Source organism: Hydra viridissima, unplaced genomic scaffold (assembly GCF_058129835.1).
Source record: "Hydra viridissima isolate aposymbiotic clone 2 unplaced genomic scaffold, HvirCarnegie_v1 scaffold_2, whole genome shotgun sequence".
NCBI lineage: Eukaryota > Metazoa > Cnidaria > Hydrozoa > Anthoathecata > Hydridae > Hydra > Hydra viridissima.
This window is the reverse complement of record NW_028324301.1, coordinates 27,153,918-27,174,233: the sequence shown is the minus strand read 5'-3', so window position 1 is coordinate 27,174,233 and position 20,316 is coordinate 27,153,918. Positions and strand designations below refer to the sequence as shown.

General features: G+C 35.5%; 1 protein-coding gene across 3 annotated transcripts; it reads left to right on the top strand.

The window, feature by feature from the left end:
* The first annotated feature begins 3,086 nt into the window (after nt 1–3,086).
* LOC149892690 (uncharacterized) lies at nt 3,087–10,358 on the top strand. Of its 3 annotated transcripts, none has more exons than XM_090080099.1 (5): nt 3,087–3,153; nt 6,398–9,217; nt 9,451–9,516; nt 9,776–9,832; nt 9,991–10,358. In XM_090080099.1, exons 2-5 carry the CDS (start codon nt 6,427–6,429, stop codon nt 10,308–10,310), a joined length of 3,234 nt encoding a protein of 1,077 aa, XP_089936225.1. In that variant the 5' UTR covers nt 3,087–3,153; nt 6,398–6,426; the 3' UTR covers nt 10,311–10,358. The 3 variants fall into 3 exon arrangements, with proteins under 3 accessions (XP_089936225.1, XP_089936223.1, XP_089936224.1); XM_090080097.1 differs by having other exon boundaries at nt 3,087–3,159; XM_090080098.1 differs by lacking the exon at nt 3,087–3,153 and having other exon boundaries at nt 5,278–9,217.
* The last annotated feature ends 9,958 nt before the right edge of the window (nt 10,359–20,316 follow it).

The following is a 20,316-nucleotide window of genomic DNA, read 5'->3' as shown; positions in this document are numbered from 1 at the left end:
AGTTGTACAGAGCCACACCGAAGGCTAAAATCGACTTTAAGGTCGAAGGTTAAAATCGACCCTAGAGGTTTGAAAACGACGTCACGAAATTTTCAAGACATCATCGAAGAAAATTACGGCGGCCAGATGCAACTCTTAGTACTAACTTTACTAATCTTAGTACGTTAAGCATTCCAGTCGAGAGATCAGACGTTTTTTCGTCACCTAAGAGACCGGCCGATGCGTTTGCGACGCTGCGGAAAGAAAGAAGATGGCAAACCACAGGGTTGTTACCGTAACAAACCTCCGTGAGTACCTCCATCTCGAGTGGCTTTTGAAGAAACGTTCGTTTTAAACTCAAAGGGATGGTTGTTAAAGCTCACAAACGCCTGGTTAACGATTTTCTAACGGCAGACACCGTGTTTACAATGGATACAGACCGATTAACTGAGCCCAAAGCGCAAGATCTATCAGAAAACTCCTCTAGGTCGATGCAACGAGACGACTAGACACGTGCGTCTAAAGGCATTTTACAATTGAAGGACGCCCCTCGTGGGCCCTTTAACCTTAACACTAAACTCCTGCTTGATATCCTCGTCCCCAGGTTTCCAAACCGTAACCCCAACCCCCTCTAATCCTAACCCCCTTACCCTCTAACTCTCCCCCCTCAAAAAAACAAAAAACATAAAAAAGCAAACAAAACGAAAAAAAACTTGCTTCCCTCCTCACTTTTAGCTCTAGGATGCAACACCTTTTTGCCGCCCTCCGCTAGAAGGGAGTAGGGAGTAACGAAAGCTTGACATCAAAGTAGCGTTTCGTATGAGATTTGTTTGCCAAAATTTGAGCGTTTTTAAAAAAGCCAAGACTTCGTCAGAGGGGTTTCTTCTTTTCTCCTAAAGCTATCGATCGATTAAAAAGCTCAAAGCAAAGAAATTCAAAACAAAATACAAAAACGGGAAGTTTTAGTTTCTGCACCACAAGCCAAGCACTAGTTCAAACTGGAGATAATAAAAGGAAATCGAATGATCTCACTTCTCAAACCACTGAGCTGCCATTGGTCGGCAGTCTCTTGTTTGGAGACCATTGAGCTGCCATTGGTTGGCTGTTTAATCGTTGCGATTGGTCGGCAGTTTTATCGTTGGAGACCATTGAGAGATATAAAAGGAATTTTTTTTTTTGAGCACAACATTAAACGTTAAATCGTTAGATGTTGTTATAAAGGCACCATTAGAATGCGATGTCCTCAAATATTTTCCTCGATATTTTAATAAGTAAACAAAAACAAAACTAAGTCTTGCAACTGGCGAAAACTTTCAATAAGCAAACAAAGCAACAACTTTCCTTTCGAGTTTTTTACATTTTAAACAAAAGACAAACAAAGAAAAAAAAAAAACAAACAAAAACAAAAACAAAAACAAAAAAACAAAACAAAAACAAAACAGAAAAGGGAGAATGAGTGAGTCGACTGATTTCGCTCAACTGTCTTAAACGAGAAGTCATAAACGTTTGCTTGTGCCAGCAAGTTGCAAATTAAGTTGTAAATGAACTGCACCGCAAAAACTTAACCACAGTTTATTAAGCATATTAAGCCTTTGCTGACATGTTAAGACATTTTAAGCCTTTGCTATTATCATGAGGCTTTTGCTCCACGAGCCAAAAAAGTACGCTAGAGTTGACAAACTGCATCGCGGTCGAAAAGTGTAATTACGCCAACACTTTTATCCGTTTTAAGCATTTCGTTTTCGCACGAACAACAATTAAAGCAGCTCGTTGAGCTTAACGACGTTCGTATTTTTTTCGAAGCCAAAACTTCGGCTATAAGTAGAATGAAGAGGCACTTCGAAAAACAACAAAGCTGTTCGCAGTCGATAGCAACGAGCGACAACATCTCTGCGAGTCTGGCATCAAGGTAAACAGTTTTTTTACATTTTCATTTGTTAGTGCCACTTTTGCGTACATTATGTATTCAAAAATTTGTTGCTGACGCTAGATTTTTCGTTTTCAATGAACAACAGTTGCAACCTCTAGCCGTTTGCTAAAACAGCTTGCTAGGACAACCAAATCAATCATATGTTGTGAAAATTTCTTTTTGTTCAACTGACTAAGGAAGAATCGAGCGAACGCTTTTTTTTTTATAACTTGTTTGTATCATATTGCTATTAAGAAAACAGCGTTGTGTATACTAAACGTGACATAATTGGCAATTATCCGTAACTAAAAATAAGATAGAAATTACAAACTTGATACCATATTTTAATTACTCTAACAAAACTAGACGTCATCGCGTGAGAAAATAAATGTTCATAACACATAACCTATTTTTTTGTTTTTTTTTTCTTCTCTTTTTTCCTTTTAATCTCTTTTCTTTCGTCCAAAAAGCGTTTTGATTTTTGCCTCGCCACAAGCGATGAAATCGATAAAAAAAACCTGCTCGGACATTCTCAATTCTCAACAACAAAAGCAATCAAAGTTCTAGCTCTCGAGCACGTGCGCCGACAGGTTGATGAAACCGTTCAAATATGCTCGATCGCTAGAATTTAAAGAAAGAAACAAGCCAGAAACAAACCAAAATAAAAAAAGCCAAAAACAAAAATGGACATCTTTAGAACGCTTAAATTTTATAAAATATTTTCCTCTGCGTTTTTAACCAGCTAAACTGTCGTAAAGTTTTTTCGGTGCAGTTCATTTAAAAAACTTAGTTTTCAACTTTTAAACGTTTTAGACTTCTCGTTTAAGGCAGTCGAAAGAAATGAGTCGACTCACTCTCTCTCTCCCTATTCGGTTTTGTTTTTGTTTATTTGTTTTTGTTTTTTCTTCGTTTGCCTTCGTTTGCCTTTGTTTGCTTTTGGAAAAGTTGTCGCCATGCGAGACTTAGTTTTTTTTTTTTTTTGCTCAAATTGAGCACAAGTGAGTTTCTAGTCTTGAAAGTGTGCAAAGTGTGGGCCAATCTGGTGGCTGGAGTGATGACACGTGAATGCTGGAAATTCCAGACTTTGAGCGGATTCAGCGTACATAGAAAGAAAATGTAGCATTCACGTGGGTCTCTCCTAAGCGTGCCATTGGTCGGTCTGCTGTCCTTAAGTACCCCCCTCCCCCCCCTCAACGTCACGTTTGCTCAACTTTCTCGGTCTTTGGCGCCCAGAGAAAGCTTGAGGAAGGATAAAAAATGGCGAGGTTTCGGTACTGCGTTTTCTGTTTTTCTTATTTGTTTTTGTTTGTTTGCTTGTTTGTTTGTTTGTTTGTTAATTTTTTAATTTTTTTTTTTTTTTGTTTGTTTCGTTCGTTTGTTTGTTTGTTTGTTTCGTTTGCTTCGTTTGTTTTGTGATGTTTTGTTTTCCCTTCTTGATGGCACAAAACAGAAGCAAACAAGACTTTCGGTTATATTCGGTTATATTCGGTTCAATAAAAGTTTGTTGGTTTCTGCACAACAACAACAACAACCACAACAACAAAAGTCCCTCTGTCCCTCAAAAGCAGTTTCTCCTCTGTCCTAAAGAAGAGCCTCTTTGTAATCGATCTTGTCTGAATGCAGCTCTCCTTTTGCCTACAGGTTTTTATTCCAACCCTTTTGTTGTTGTTAGTGCCATGTTGTTGTTATTGTTATACTCTGTAAAAGCAGTTGTTGCTGTTGTATCTTGTTTGTTGTTTCTAAAGACACTGTTGTTGCTGCTGTTAGCGCTGTTAGTAATCACCCACTTGGCTTGTATTTTTGTTTCTTGTTTTTGTTTTTTGTTTTATTTATAAACACTCTCTGAGTAAGTGATGCTGTTGCTGTTGTTGTTGTTACAGTTGCAATGAGTGTTTGTTAATGTTCCCCCACTTGGCTTGTACTTTTGTTTTCTGTTTTGTTTTTTTTTTGTTTTTGTTTTTTTTTTTCTCAACACTCTCTGAGTAAGTGATGCTGTTGCTGTAGTCGTTGTTATAGTTGCAATGAGTGTTTGTTAATGTTCACCAACTTGGCTTGTTTATAATCTATTTTATTTTATCAACACTCTCTGAGTCAGTGATGGTGTTGCTGTTGCTGTTGTCGTTATTATGCTTGCAATGGGAGTTGTTACTGTTCACCCACTTTGCTTGTTTTGTTTTTATTTCTTTATTTTATCAACACCCTTTGAGCCAGTGATGCTGTTGCTGTTGTTGTTGTTATAGTTGCAATGAGTGTTGTTAATGTTCACCCACTTTGCTTGTGTTTTTGTTTTTGTTTATCAACACCCTTTGTGTCAGTGATGCTGTTGCTGTTGTTCTTATTACAGTTGCAATGAGTGTTTGTTAATGTTCACCAACTTGGCTTGTTTATAATCTATTTTGTTTTATCAACACTCTCTGAGTCAGTGATGCTGATGCTGTTGTTGTTATTGTGCTTGCAATAAGTGTTGTTAATGTTCACCCACTTTGCTTGTTTTGTTTGTGCTTTTGTTTTTGTTTATCAACACCCTTTGAGTCACTGATGCTGTTGCTGTTGGTGTTATTATAGTTGCAATGAGTGTTAATGTTCACCCACTTTGCTTGCTTTATTTGTTTGTTGCTTTTTTTTTTATCAACACCCTGCGAGTTAGTGATGCTGTTGCTGCTTTTGTCATTTTACTTGTATTTATAGTTGTTACTGTTCAGCCACTTTGCTTGTTTTTTAATCTGTTTTATTTTATCACCACTCTCTGAGTCAGTGATGATGTTGCTGATGCTGTTGTTGTTATTTTACTTGCAATGATAGCTGTTACTGTTCAGCCACTTTGCTTGTTTTGTTTGTTTGTTTGTTTGTTTTTTTTATCAATATCCTCTGAGTAAGTGATGCTGTTGCTGTTGTTGTTGTTATAGTTGCAATGAGTGTTTGTTAATGTTCCCCCCTTGGCTTGTACTTCTGTTTTCTGTTTTGTTTTGTTTTTGTTTTTTTTGTTGTTTTTTTTCTCAACACTCTCTGAGTAAGTGATGCTGTTGCTGTAGTCGTTGTTATAGTTGCAATGAGTGTTTGTTAATGTTCACAAACTTGGCATGTTTATAATCTATTTTATTTTATCAACACTCTCTGAGTCAGTGATGCTGATGCTGTTGTTGTTATTATGCTTGCAATAAGTGTTGTTAATGTTCACCCACTCTGCTTGTTTTGTTTGTGCCTTTGTTTTTGTTTATCAACACCCTTTGAGTCACTGATGCTGTTGCTGTTGGTGTTATTATAGTTGCAATGAGTGTTAATGTTCACCCACTTTGCTTGCTTTATTTGTTTGTTGCTTTTTTTTTTTCAACACCCTGCGAGTTAGTGATGCTGTTGCTGCTTTTGTCATTTTACTTGTATTTATAGTTGTTACTGTTTAGCCACTTTGCTTGTTTTTTAATCTGTTTTATTTTATCACCACTCTCTGAGTCAGTGATGATGTTGCTGATGCTGTTGTTGTTATTTTACTTGCAATGATAGCTGTTACTGTTCAGCCACTTTGCTTGTTTTTTTTTGTTTTTGTTTTGTTTGTTTGTTTGTTTGTTTTTTTATATATCCTCTGAGTTAGTGATGCTGTTGTTGTTATTATGCTTTCAATGAGAGCTGTTACTGTTCACCCACTTTGTTTGTTTATAATCTGTTTTATTTTATCAACACTCTCTGAGTCAGTGATGCTGATGCTGATGCTGTTGTTGTTATTATGCTTGCAGTGAGAGTTGTTACTGTTCACCCACTTTGCTTGCTTATTGTCTATTTTATTTTGTCAACACTCTCTGAGTCAGTGATGCTGATGCTGATGCTGTTGTTGTTATTATGCTTGCAATGAGAGTTGTTACTGTTCACCCAATTTGCTTGTTTTGTTTTTTTATTTGTTTTTTTGTTTGTTTTTGTTTTGCTTGTTTTTTTTTATCAATACCCTCTGAGTCAGTGATGCTGTTGCTGTTGTTGTTGTTGTTGTTATAGTTGCAATGAGTGTTTGTTAATGTTCCCCCACTTGGCTTGTACTTTTGTTTTCTTTTTTGTTATGTCAACACTCTCTGAGTCAGTGATGCTGATGCTGTTGTTATTATGCTTGCAATGAGAGTTGTTACTGTTGTAGTTATGTCTGTCATTTGTCCTTGTTAGCAAGTTCTATTTGCCCTCTCTTGCCTTTTTTCAACACAGTTTCTTTCTTTGAGTCATATGGTTGCGAGATCCTCTCAAACTCCATCTCTTTATTTATTTGTTTCTTTTTTTTTTTTTTTTTTCTCATTCTCCTTCTCATAATAGCAATCACTGCTGCCACCATGCATGTAATGCTAGTTGCTCTCATTCTTTTTCATTTGCTAGTGGAAACTTTGTTTCTTCTTGTTGCTCTCTTTTCTTTCTTTTTTCTCTTTTGCAGAGGATTCGAAAAAACACAGCTCTTCCCTGCAGTTGTAAACATTCCAGGATTCCAGGATGCAGGCAGAAGAAAAACACTCTCACTAACTGTCTTCTTTTTTTTAGCATAAACCGTTGCAAACAAACACCTGAACATGTCTTCTTCACAAGAAAACAACACTGTTGTTGCCCCTTCTCCGAACTCTAAAGCGAAAAAAAAGAAAAGAAGGCAGTCACAAGAACAGAGAGACTTAAAGCTCAAAAACAAAGTCAGGGCCGCATTAGTTGCAGCGTGTGGCTCCGTAAACAGGGTTGTACCTTTCTATGGTACCAAGAAGAGGTACGCTGTTAGCTGTCCGATGCCTTTGTGCAAACATTCCTCCACAAGCATTAAAAGACACTTGACTAAAAAAGATCATTCTTGGACTTTGGATGAAGCTTCCATCTTTTACTCTGCAATGGTCAGGAAGTTTCAGCATGCTCGTCTCGAACGCAAGTCCGGCTGTCCAAAACCTTACCCCTGTTTGCAATGTTGGAAGTATTACGACCGACTGGACATACACTTGAAAGAGACTCATTTCTACGATTCCAAGACGATCAAACAAAAGATTGCAGAGGCAAAGCGATACGACAACGACAAGCTCTATGTCCCTCAATTTATTCGACCTGCCTTCTTTGGTATTAAGCCAGTAGCTGAACAAGCGTCTGCATCAGGCTCTGCATCCTCTGCTCCTGGGCCTTCCTCCTCTTTTTCTTCTCCGGTTCTTTCCTCTGATCCTCTTTTAAGCTTGCCCTCATCAGTTGCTGGTTCGTCCGAGGCTCCTTCTGCAAACCACTGCACCTCTGTAGAAAACAAAGAGCTGAACACCGAATCCGTCCTAGACTCTGATTTTAATTCCTTAAAGCACTTGGTTTCCAACTCCTCCGTCTTGACAGAAGATAAGAGACTCTTGTTTCAGCTGGACAAAGATGCTTTTCACTTTTATTACCAGTCAGCAGATGAGCTCTTCAGAGATTTTGAAAAGTGGCTTGTGGTAGCCAACAACAACACTTTGTCACAAGCAAAGATCTACAAAAATGCAGTTGTTGAAATATTGACATGTTGTGACAGCACGCTGACGCTGCACCCGAACGCTCTCACCAATTCCAACGTTTTGGAGGATAGATACTTTTCCATGCACTTTAAAAACATTCAGCTCAATTCCAAGCTGAGTGAACTTGACCAAACAAAAGCCATGTCTTGTCACACGTTGTACAACCGCCTTGTCTACCTTTGTCTCCTGTTTCGTTTCAGTGAAGCCAGGAATGTCTATTTCGGACTTTCTCATGAGGCCATCCGACGTTTGCGCTGCAAGGTGGAGGAGTTACAAAAAGTGCTGAGGCCCTTTCGTTCTTTGAGGAGGAGCCTTGTGAAAAGCAAAAAATGCATCAACATCATCAATGTCAGTTTGCTGAACGAATATGGCAAGTCTGCATACGTAAGACAGTTAGTGGAATCGATTAGAAAGCCGTCTCTTACACCGACTAGAGACAATGCTGTGTCTCTACGAAACCATCTTCTGCTCTCTGTCACTGTAATTAACAGTTTAAGAAAATCTAACATTGCTCTTTTAAACATTAGAGACTACATGGCTGCTGAGAAGAGTGAGTGTGGATATTGCATTGTGCAAGAGCGCTACAAAACAGCATACAAGTACGGAGCCAAAAACATTCTAGTGCCGAACGACTTGAAAGTGTTGATCGATATTTATTTGCTGAGATACAGAGACCTTCTTGTCAACGACTCTCACTACATGGCTGCAGACACCAAGACTGTTTTGGAGTTGAGCGACTGCTACAGGCCCCTTTTTCCATCGATGAGACCCAACAAAGACGAATGTGTGACACTCGGTGCAACTAGAGTGCCTGTTTACCAGATGGGTTCCTCTGCTATCTCCTCTTGCCTGACGTCCTGCTTCAGAAAAAGCCAAGTAAACATTCCCATGAAGCGTCTTACTCCCACTTGCATTCGCGGTTCGATAGCCACTTACTTTGCCAACAACAGCAAAGAAGATCGCGAGCGGTTTGCTACACTCTACATGAAGCACAGCAGGAACACAATGGATAGCTTTTATGTGTCCCAGTGGAACGCTGCAGAGGAGTTGCGCTTTGCCCTGGGCATCGGACAGTCCTTCGGAGTCATAGAGTCTTTGACTGTTGAAAAGTCTGAGAGACCACCAAAGAAGGAGAAGGATGTGATGGACTGGCTCCAAACTAATGCAGAGGAGTACGGTTTTCATGAGGTTGAGGACATCTTTGAGGAAGATTTAGACTCCGGTTCTGACTCTGAAGAATGTGCTGCTACTTTCAGCTGTACCACAGTGGTTCCGTTTTCTCCAGCTGTAGAAAACAATGTTCCTTTAGAGGATAGCAACGACCATGCCGTAGATTTCTTGTGTGAACCTACCTCAACTCCTGTTTCGTCTGTTCCATCTGAACAAACAATCGCTGGTCCAGTTCTTGAACTATCCCCTGCTCTTGCACAACTAGTTCCTAACGAACAAGCTGTTTGTATGGATGTAGATCAGACTCTAGCTGTTCCTGTTGGCACAGCTTGTTCTCCTCTTGCATTAACATTATTTCCTGATGAACCGGATTTTATTGAACACCATGCAAAACTTTCTCCAGTTTACTTTAATGAGCAAGTGGTTGCCAAACCTGTTTCTGCTTCTCCTTCTCAGCAAGTCGCTTTCTGTCCTTCAAAAGAGGTCTTTTCTGTTCCTCTGACTCCTAGCCTTGTTGCTTTTCAGCAAACATTGGCCAAACCCAGTTTGTTTCTTTCATCTGATCCAGTTTCAGCTGTTCCTGTCCAACAGGCTGGTACTGTTCTTGCAAAGCAGCTCTCACCTTATGCTGTTCAATCTGTTGGTAGCCTATTTAGCCAAAGTCTTGCCTCTACATCCAGAGGTAAATTCTTTTTGATTTTTGATTTTTGATTTTTATGCAAATCTCAACACGCTTTCAAAAAATGAAAATGCCCAAATCAACTCCTTGCCCTATTGTTATTGTTAGAGCTGTAAAAAAAACAAAACAAAACAAAAAAACAACACAGAAGTGTGTATGTATTTGTTGCAGGACTAATTCTGTGATTGCTTAAATGTTTATACAAGTGAATGATACTAAAACTGATTATGTTTTAGAAGTAAAAGATCCAAGAAGAAAAAAAATCAAGTTGGAAATGCCATCTTTCACTCAAGAACTCATCGGTAATGTAAAACCTAATTTATACAAAGATATATAAACACAAACCTCTTCTTGCACAATTTCAGATGGTTAACTGTTAACAAAAACTAGCCATCATTGCTAAGTGCACTTTTAGAAAGTTGTGTCTACCCGATTTCTAATGATGAAGTTAGAAACATCACCGTTAGAAATCATGCACAGCTTGTTATCATCTCTAACACTTAGAAACTGTTGATGGTTTTTATGAATTAGAAAAATGAACATGGTTTTATTTTATTTCAGGATCAACTCAGCCAAGAACAAAGGAAAACAAAGCAGAAGTTAGCCAATGCCATTTAGGTAATCTTTCAAAAACCAGTTATTGCTATCAGTGCAAACAATAAGGTCAACAAAAAAAAAATAAATAAAAAAACAGAATAAATCTTGTCTTACTTCAGAACCAAATGAATATTTGATTTAATCACTTTGTGTTATGACTTGAGTTTGTAAAATTTTAGATGAAATAGTTGAAGAGCTGAATGCTTGCCCTGGCCACAACGAATGGTTCAACACCAGAAGTTTTCCACGATGTGCAGCTTTGGTGTTGGCATACATCTTGCAAGACGTGTTTACAGATGTAAGCTCAAGTTGCTCGTACAAAGATTACCTTGGCATCTTGGCAAATCATAGCAGTGACAAGCTCATTCATGTCTTGCAAAAGTACTCCTACCAAAGCCATATTAAAGACAAAATTAAAAACATGAAGCTAAAAATTCAAAAAGAGGGTAGTTTAGAAAAGTTTGTTCAATATGGCAATATCGTGAAACCATTTATGTAGTTTAGATAAGTTTGTTCAGTTTGGCAATAAAGATGGGCCTTTTGTGTAGTTTGTTTTATCTATGCTTTTGCAAATATTTTTATCTGTTTCGCTAAAGACATAATAAACAAGAAGTTCTGTTAAACTGTTCTCACATTTCTTATTTAAAGATAGTTCAAACTTTTTTTTATCTTTAAAAAAAAAAAAAAGAAGTCGTTTTGTTATTCTGTGAAAACTTTTAATAGAGTTGCATTTAGAATTACTTCTGATGTTTTTAAGAGTTTGTTAAAAAGCAAAATAATATTTCCTGTGATGTTAAACTGCATAAGTGAAATTTAAAAAAGGAAAACTGCTCCAACCATTTTTCGGAAAAAGAAATCAAAAAGTTCCTTATTTTAAAAGATCTAGACATCCATTTCTTCTTCAGCAAAATAGCGAGGCTTTTTTATGAACTCTTACTCTCTATTTTTTCATATCTTTACACAAAGGATTTTGTTTAGATCAATGTAAACATACATAGAAGTATATTATGTTTTTTTTTTTTTTTTTGTTTTTATGCAGTCTAACTTTTGTTTCACTTCTATTTTATTTTACGTTTATCTTGTATTTTATCATGCCTTATTGGTTTTTGCGTTTTGTGATGTCAAGCTGCGTAAGCTAAACTTAAAAGGGGAAAACTACGCTAACTTTTCTTTGAAAAAATATTCAAGAAGTACCTTAAACGAAAGAGAAAGCACACGAATCTTGCCATCCAATTCTTCTTCTGCAAAGTAGCGAGGCTTTTTATGTACTTTTGCTCTCTAATTTATCTCTATTTACGCAAAGGGTTTTATTTCAATGTAAACACGTATAAAAGAATACTTTGTTAAAAATAATGTTAAAGGAGTTGCGTAAAAAAAAACGTCTGAATAAAGTTTCTTTACAAAAAAAACAACTAAGAAACAAGCGCGCCTAAGAAAAACCAGATCGCGATTCACTAAGTCAAAAAACGAAAGAAACAAAGTTTAAAAGGTCTTTCTAGACAACAAATTCTATTTTTGGCAATGCAGTTTTTGTATTTATGCAACCTAACTTTTGTTTGACTTCTATTTTATTTTACGTTTACCTTGTATTTTATCTTGCCTTTTTGTGTTTTGTGATGTCAAGCTACATAATCTAAACTTAAAAGAAGGAAACTAGGCTAACTTTTCTAGTAGAATATTATGTTGTTGGTTTTGTATGCAGCCTAACTTTAGTTTCATCTATATTTTATTTTGCGTTTATCTTATATTTTATCTTGTCTTTTTGAGTTTTGTATTTTGTGATGTCAAGCTACATAATTTAAACTTAAAAGAAGAAAACTAGGCTAACTTTTCTTTGAAAAATTGTTCAAAAACTACCTTACACCGATAGAGATAGCTCACGAATTTAAAAAGTTGCATCTATTCATCTTCTTCTTCAGCAAAGTAAAGCTTTTTATGCACTTTTACTCTCTAACTTACCTATATTTGCGTAAAGGATTTTATTTAATTCAATTTAAACATAACTAGTAGAATATTATGTTGTTGGTTTTGTATGCAGCCTAACTTTAGTTTCATCTATATTTTATTTTGCGTTTATCTTATATTTTATCTTGTCTTTTTGAGTTTTATATTTTGTGATGTCAAGCTACATAAGCTAAACTTTAAAGAGGAAATTTACGCTAACCTGTCTTTGAAAAACTATTCAAAAACTACCTTTAACAAAGTAGCGAGGCTTTTTATGCGCTTTTACTCTCTAACATACCTATTTTTGCGCAAAGGATTTTATTTAATTCAATTTAAACATGCCTAGTAGATTATTATGTTGTTGGTTTTTTATGCAGCCTAACTTTAGCTACATCTATTTTTCATTTTACGTTTGTCTTATATTTTATTTTATCTTTTTGTGTTCTGTGATGTCAAGCTACATAAGCTAATGTTAAAAGAGGAAAGCTGCGCTAACCTTTCTTTGAAAAACTATTCGAAATCTATTTTTGAGATAATCTAGATTTAAAAGAGGAACACTACGCTAATTTTGCTTTGAAAAAACTCTCGAAAACTAACTTATTCGATAGAGATAGCACACAAATTTAAAAAATTGTATCTACTCATCCACTTCTTCTACAGCAAAGTACTGAGGCTTTTTATGCACTTTTATTCTCTAACATACCTATATTTGCGCAAAGGATTTTATTTAACTCAATGTAAACATACATAGAAGAGTATTGTTACCCGTTTGTTTTATGCAGCCTAACTTTAGTTTCATCTATACATTATATTGCGTTTACCTTATATTTTATCTTGCCTTTGTTAGTTTTGTGTTTTGTTATGTCAAGCTTCATAATCTAATCTTAAAAGGGGAAAACTGCGCTAACTTTTCTTTGAAAAAGTACTCAAAAAGGACCTAAATCGATATAGATAGCTCACAATTTTAAAAAGTTGCATATAGTCATCTTCTTCTTCAGCAAAGTATCGAGGCTTTTTATGGATTTTTACTCTAACTTTCCTATATTTGCGCAAAGGACATTATTTAATTCAACTTAAACATGCCTAGTAGATTATTATGTTGTTGGTTTTTTATGCAGTCTAAACTTTGTTACATCTATATTTTACGATTAACTTATATTTTATCTTGCCTTTTTGAGCTTTGTGTTCTGTGATGTCAAGCTACATAGTCTAAACATAAAAGAGGAAAACTACGCTAAACTTGCTTTGAAAAACTATTCAAAAACTACCTTTAACAAAGTAGCGAGGCTTTTCATGCACTTTTACTCTCTAACATACCTACATTTGCGCAAAGGATTTTATTTAATTCAATTTAAACATGCCTAGTAGATTATTATGTTGTTGGTTTTTTATGCAGCCTAACTTTAGTTTCATCTATATTATGTTTTAGGTTTATCATATATTTTATCTTTTCTTTTTGAGTTTTGAGTTTTGTGATGCCAAGCAACTTAAGCTAAACTTAAAAGTGGAATGCTACGCTAACCTTTCTTTGAAAATCTATTCATAAACTACCCTAGACAAAAGCTAGATTTAAAAGAGGAAAACTACACTATTTTTACTTTGAAAAAACTTTCGAAAACTACCTTAATCGATAGAGATAGCACACGATTTTAAAAAATTGCATATAGTCATCCACTACTTCTGCAGCAAAGTAGCGAGGCTCTTTATGCACTTTTTCTCACTAGTTTGCTTATATTTACGCAAAGGAATTCATTTAATTCAATCCAAACATATATAGAAGATTATTATGTTACGATTTTTTTTTTCTTTTATGCAGCCTAACATTTATTTCACCTACATTTTATTTTACGATTAACTTTTATATTACCTTTCCTTTTAGTGTTTTGTGTTTTGTGATGTCAAGCTACATAAGCCAAACTTTAAAGAGGAAAACTACGCTAAGCTTTCTTTGAAAAACTATTCAAAAACTACCTTAAACAAAGTAGCGAGGCTTTTTATGCACTTTTACTCTCTAACATACCTACATTTGTGCATAGGGTTTTATTAGATTCTAGTAGGTTATTACGTTGTTGTTTTTTTATGCAGTCTAACTTTAGCTTCATCTATATTTTATTTTACGTTTATCTTATATTTTATTTTGTCTTTTTGAATTTTGTGTTTTGTGATGTCAAGCTACATAAGCTAAACTTAAAAGAGGAAAGCTACGCTAACCTTTCTTTGAAAAGCTGTTCAAAAACTACCTTAGACATAATCTAGATTTAAAAGAGAAAGACTACGCTATTTTTGCTTTGAAAAATCTTTCGAAAACTACCTTAATCGATAGAGATAGCACAGGATTTTAAAAAGTTGTATCTAGTCATCCACTTCTTTCACAGCAAAGTAGCGAGGCTTTCTATGCGCTTTTACTCTCTAACATACCTATTTTTGCGCAAAGGATTTTATTTAATTCAATTTAAACATGCCTAGTAGATTATTATGTTGTTGGTTTTTTATGCTGCCTAACTTTAGCTACATCTATTTTTCATTTTACGTTTGTCTTATATTTTATTTTATCTTTTTGTGTTCTGTGATGTCAAGCTACATAAGCTAATGTTAAAAGAGGAAAGCTGCGCTAACCTTTCTTTGAAAAACTATTCGAAATCTATTTTTGAGATAATCTAGATTTAAAAGAGGAACACTACGCTAATTTTGCTTTGAAAAAACTCTCGAAAACTACCTTATTCAATAGAGATAGCACACAAATTTAAAAAATTGTATCTACTCATCCACTTCTTCTTTTTATGGATTTTTACTCTCTTATTTACCCAAATTTGCGCAAAGGACTTTACTTAATTCAACTTAAACATGTCTAGTAGATTATTAAGTTGTTTGTTTTTTATGCAGCCTAACTTTAGTTTCATTTATATTTTATTTTACGTTTATCTGATACTTTATCTTGTCTTTTTGTGTGTTGTTTTGTCAAGCTACATAAGCTAAACTTAAAAGTGGAAAAGTACGCTAACCTTTCTTTGAAAATCTATTCAAAAACTGCCTTAGACATAAGCTAGATTTAAAAGAGGAAGACTACGCTATTTATGCTTTTAAAAAACTTTCGAAAAATACCTTAATCCATTGAGGTAGTGCACGAATTTACAAAGTTGTATCTAGTCATCCACTTCTTCTATAGCAAAGTAGCGAGGCTTTTTATGCACTTTTGCGTTCTAATTTATCTCTGTTTACGCATATGATTTTGTTTATTTCTATGTAATGATATACAAAAGAGTATTTTGTTAAAGATTATGCTGCAGGAGCTGCGTAAAAAACTCTGGCGACCTTTCCTTAAGAAAAAAGCAACTGAAAGACATGTGCGCCTTAGAAAATTCAAATCGCGATTCACCAAATTAAAAGACGAAAAGAACGACCTTTAAAAGCTCTCACTAGACATTTGTGTTTATGATAGGCAATGCAGTTTTTGATTTTATGCAGCCTAACATTTGTTTCATCTATATCTTATTTTACGTTTATCTTATACTTTATCTTGCCTTTTTGAGTTTAGTATTTTGTGATGTCATGCTAAATAAACTATACTTTGCTAATTTTTATTTGAAAAAATATTCAAAAACTACCTGAATTATAAGCTAGATCTAAAGGAGGAAAACTACGCTAACTTTTCTTTAAAAAAAATATTTAAAAACTACCTTAAACATAAGCTATATCCAAAAGAGGAAAACTATGCTAACTTTTCTTTAAAAAAATATTTAAAAACTACCTTAAACATAAGCTAGATCTAAAAGAGGAAAACTACGCTAACTTTTCTTTGAAAAAATACTCAAAAACTACCTTAAACATAAGCTAGATCTAAAAGAGGAAAACTACGCTAACTTTTCTTTGAAAAAATACTCAAAAACTACCTTAAACATAAGCTAGATCTAAAAGAGGAAAACTACGCTAACAATTCTTTGAAAAAATATTCGAAAACTACCTTTAACATGATTTAGATTTAATAGATGAAAACTACGCTAACATTTCTTTGAAAAAACATTCAAAAACTACCTTTAAACATGATTTAAATTTAATAGATGAAAACTACGCTAACATTTCTTTGAAAAAACATTCAAAACTACCTTTAAACATGATTTAAATTTAAAAAAGGAAAACTACGCTAACATTTCTTTGAAAAAATATTCAAAAAGTACCTTAATCGAAAGAGATAGCACACGAAATTAAAAAGTTGCATTTAGTCATCCGTTTCTTCTTCATCAAAGTAGCGAGGCGTTATGCACTTTTTATTCTCTAAGTTATCTCTACTTACGCAAATGGCTTTTGTTTATTTCAATGTAAAACTTTTCAAAAGAGTATTTTGTTAAAGAATATGCTGCAGGGGCTGTGTAAGAAAACTCTGGTGACCTTTCTTTAAGAAAAAGCAACTAAAGTAGATGTGCGCCTAAGAAAATCCAAAATTGCGATTCACTAAATTAAAAGACATATACAACAAACTTTAAAAGTGAAACTATTTTTACAAGCGTATTTGGTAAAGATGAAATGTTCTTATGACATTTTAACGTTACGAAAGGGATTTTCTTCTGTTCAAATATTTATTACAATTTAAAGTGTTAAATAATGTTACAGAAACGACCTAAAACGCCTGTTGTATTAATTTAAACGAACAAAATAGATAAAAAAAAAGAAAACTATCATTAAAAAAAAAAAGTAAAAAAAAGAAAAGAAATAGAAGTTGAGGAAAAATAAAAATAAGAACTTCTAACAAAGAGCTCTTCTTTTTATTTTTCAGATTTTAGATGCTTAATTCCTTGAATGAAAAGTTGAACTGATGACTCACTACTAAGGTTGTTCCTAGCCTTCCGTTCTCAAACTAGGCCATTCTGAGAGGCTGTTTGATTAAGTACCGTTGATAGTAGTATCGCACGTAAGAGACTTCTAAAACTCTGATTATTATTAATTCCTGGAATGAAGAGATGACTTCATACTCACTAACGAGGTTGTTCTTAGCCATCCGTTCTTAAACTAAGCAAAACAGTGAAGTTGTTTGATTAAGTATCACAGTTTGCTGATTTGCACATGCACCATTGCCGAAACTGTGATGCTTGGTTCCTTGATTGGATTGAAGAAGCTCATCACCATGCATTTTACAAGCTGTCCGTTGTTTTGTTTTGCAATTCAGTGGTTCTGTTTTGCAATTCATTTTCTGTTTGTTTAAGTATCATCGATGGTGTGTCGTGCATGCAAACTTTCCGAAACTCTGATGCTTGTTTTTCTTGAATGGAGAGATGAGCTTATACTTTAGGTGACTTTTAAACTGCAGTAATTAGTGCCTCGAATGGAAAAACGAACTCATTCATTACAGACCAAGGTTGTTCCTGGCCATCCGTTAACATATTAGGCAACAGTACAGCGAAGCTGTTTGTTTTACAAGCTTTTGTCGTTTCGAGAAATCACTACATTAAGCATTCGATGGTGATACACGACTGATGGCCAGGTTCTGATTTTCGAATGAAAAGAAGAGTCGCATCCGACCACCGGTCGGCTTTCGACGCAAAACAGCTGTACACACTCGTCCAACGATCCAGTGACTAACTGTTGCAACGAGAAAGTTAGCTTTATTTGTCGTGCAGATTGTCCGCTTTGACGTAAAATGCTAGAATTTGCTGAACGCTCGGTTTGCGCCGCCCAAGAGTCATTCTGTTTCTGCGTTGCCAGCGTCTGTCGGCTAAATACAACTGTAGACTCCGCGCAAGCTTTTTCACCGCAAAAGTTGTACAGAGCCACACCGAAGGCTAAATCGACTTTAAGGTCGAAGGTTAAAATCGACCCTAGAGCTTTGAAAACGACGTCACGAAATTTTCAGTACATCATCGAAGAAAATTACGGCGGCCAGATGCGACTCTTAGTACTAACTCTTCTAATCTTAGTACGTTAAGCATTTCAGTCGAGAGATCAGACGTTTTTTCGTCACCTAAGAGACCGGCCGATCCGTTTGCGACGCTGCGGAAAGAAAGAAGATGGCAAACCACAGGGTTGTTACCGTAACAAACCTCCGTGAGTACCTCCATCTCGAATGGCTTTTGGGGAAACGTTCGTTTTAAACTCAAAGGGATGGTTGTTAAGCTCACAAAAGCCTGGTTAACGATTTTCTAACGGCAGAGACCGTGTTACAATGGATGCAGGCCGTTTGCCCGAGCCCAAAGCGCAAGACCTTTCGGAGAACTCCTCTAGGTCGATGCAACGAAACTACTAGACGCGTGCACCTAGCGGCACGTTACAACCGAAGGAGCCCCCTCGGACACTAAACTCCTGCTTGATATCCTCGTCCCCCAGGTTTCCAAACCGTAACCCCAACCCCCTCTAATCCTAACCCCCTTACCCTCTAACTCTCCCCCCTCAAAAAAACAAAAAACATAAAAAGCAAACAAAACGAAAAAAAAACTTGCTTCCCTCCTCACTTTTAGCTCTAGGATGCAACACCTTTTTGCCGCCCTCGCTAGAAGGGAGTAGGGAGTAACGAAAGCTTGACATCAAAGTAGCGTTTCGTATGAGATTTGTTTGCCAAAATTTGAGCGTTTTTAAAAAGCCAAGACTTCGTCAGAGGGGTTTCTTCTTTTCTCCTAAAGCTATCGATCGATTAAAAAGCTCAAAGCAAAGAAATTCAAAACAAAATACAAAAACGGGAAGTTTTAGTTTCTGCACCACAAGCCAAGCACTAGTTCAAACTGGAGATAATAAAAGGAAATCGAATGATCTCACTTCTCAAACCACTGAGCTGCCATTGGTCGGCAGTCTCTTGTTTGGAGACCATTGAGCTGCCATTGGTTGGCTGTTTAATCGTTGCGATTGGTCGGCAGTTTATCGTTGGAGACCATTGAGAGATATAAAAGGAATTTTTTTTTGAGCACAACATTAAACGTTAAATCGTTAGATGTTGTTATAAAGGCACCATTAGAATGCGATGTCCTCAAATATTTCCTCGATATTTTAATAAGTAAACAAAAACAAAACTAAGTCTTGCAACTGGCGAAAACTTTCAATAAGCAAACAAAGCAACAACTTTCCTTTCGAGTTTTTTACATTTTTAAACAAAAGACAAACAAAGAAAAAAAAAAAACAAACAAAAACAAAAACAAAAACAAAAAACAAAACAAAAACAAAACAGAAAAGGGAGAATGAGTGAGTCGACTGATTTCGCTCAACTGTCTTAAACGAGAAGTCATAAACGTTTGCTTGTGCCAGCAAGTTGCAAATTAAGTTGTAAATGAACTGCACCGCAAAAGCTTAACCACAGTTTATTAAGCATATTAAGCCTTTGCTGACATGTTAAGACATTTAAGCCTGTTGCTATTATCATGAGGCTTTTGCTCCACGAGCCAAAAAAGTACGCTAGAGTTGACAAACTGCATCGCGGTCGAAAAGTGTAATTACGCCAACACTTTTATCCGTTTAAGCATTTCGTTTTCGCACGAACAACAATTAAAGCAGCTCGTTGAGCTTAACGACGTTCGTATTTTTTTTCGAAGCCAAACTTCGGCTATAAGTAGAATGAAGAGGCACTTCGAAAAACAACAAAGCTGTTCGCAGTCGATAGCAACGAGCGACAACATCTCTGCGAGTCTGGCATCAAGGTAAACAGTTTTTTTTACATTTTCATTTGTAAGTGCCACTTTTGTGTACATTATGTATTCAAAAATTTCTTGCTGACGCTAGATTTTCGTTTTCAATGAACAACAGTTGCAACCTCTAGTCGTTTGCTAAAACAGCTTGCTAGGACAACCAAATCAATCATATGTTGTGAAAATTTCTTTTTGTTCAACTGACTAAGGAAGATCGAGCGAACGCCTTTTTTTTTTATAACTTGTTTGTATCATATTGCTATTAAGAAAACAGCGTTGTGTATACTAAACGTGACATCATTGGCAATTATCCGTAACTAAAAATAAGATAGAAATTACAAACTTGATACCATATTTTAATTACTCTACAAAACTAGACGTCATCGCGTGAGAAAATAAATGTTCATAACACATAACCTATTTTTTTTTTTTTTTTTCTTCTTTTTTTCCTTTAATCTCTTTTCTTTCGTCCAAAAAGCGTTTTTGATTTTTGCCTCGCCACAAGCGATGAAATCGATAAAAAAACCTGCTCGGACATTCTCAATTCTCAACAACAAAAGCAATCAAAGTTCTAGCTCTCGAGCACGTGCGCCGACAGGTTGATGAAACCGTTCAAATATGCTCGATCGCTAGAATTTAAAGAAAGAAACAAGCCAGAAACAAACCAAAATAAAAAAACAAAAACAAAAATGGACATCTTAGAACGCTTAAATTTTATAAAATATTTTCCTCTGCGTTTTTAACCCAGCTAAACTGTCGTAAAGTTTTTTCGGTGCAGTTCATTAAAAAACTTAGTTTTCAACTTTTAACGTTTTAGACTTCTCGTTTAAGGCAGTCGAAAGAAATGAGTCGACTCACTCTCTCTCTCCCTATTCGGTTTTGTTTTTGTTTATTTGTTTTTGTTTTTTCTTCGTTTGCCTTCTTTGCCTTTGTTTGCTTTTGGAAAAGTTGTCGCCATGC

Bases quoted from the DNA above. Each gene is read 5' to 3' on its own strand.
- LOC149892690 (XM_090080099.1), top strand. From the start codon at position 6,427: ATGTCTTCTTCACAAGAAAACAACACTGTTGTTGCCCCTTCTCCGAAC. The intron at 9,218-9,450 runs GTAAATTCTTTT...ATTATGTTTTAG, and splicing joins TCTTGCCTCTACATCCAGAG to AAGTAAAAGATCCAAGAAGA. The intron at 9,833-9,990 runs GTAATCTTTCAA...GTAAAATTTTAG, and splicing joins AGTTAGCCAATGCCATTTAG to ATGAAATAGTTGAAGAGCTG.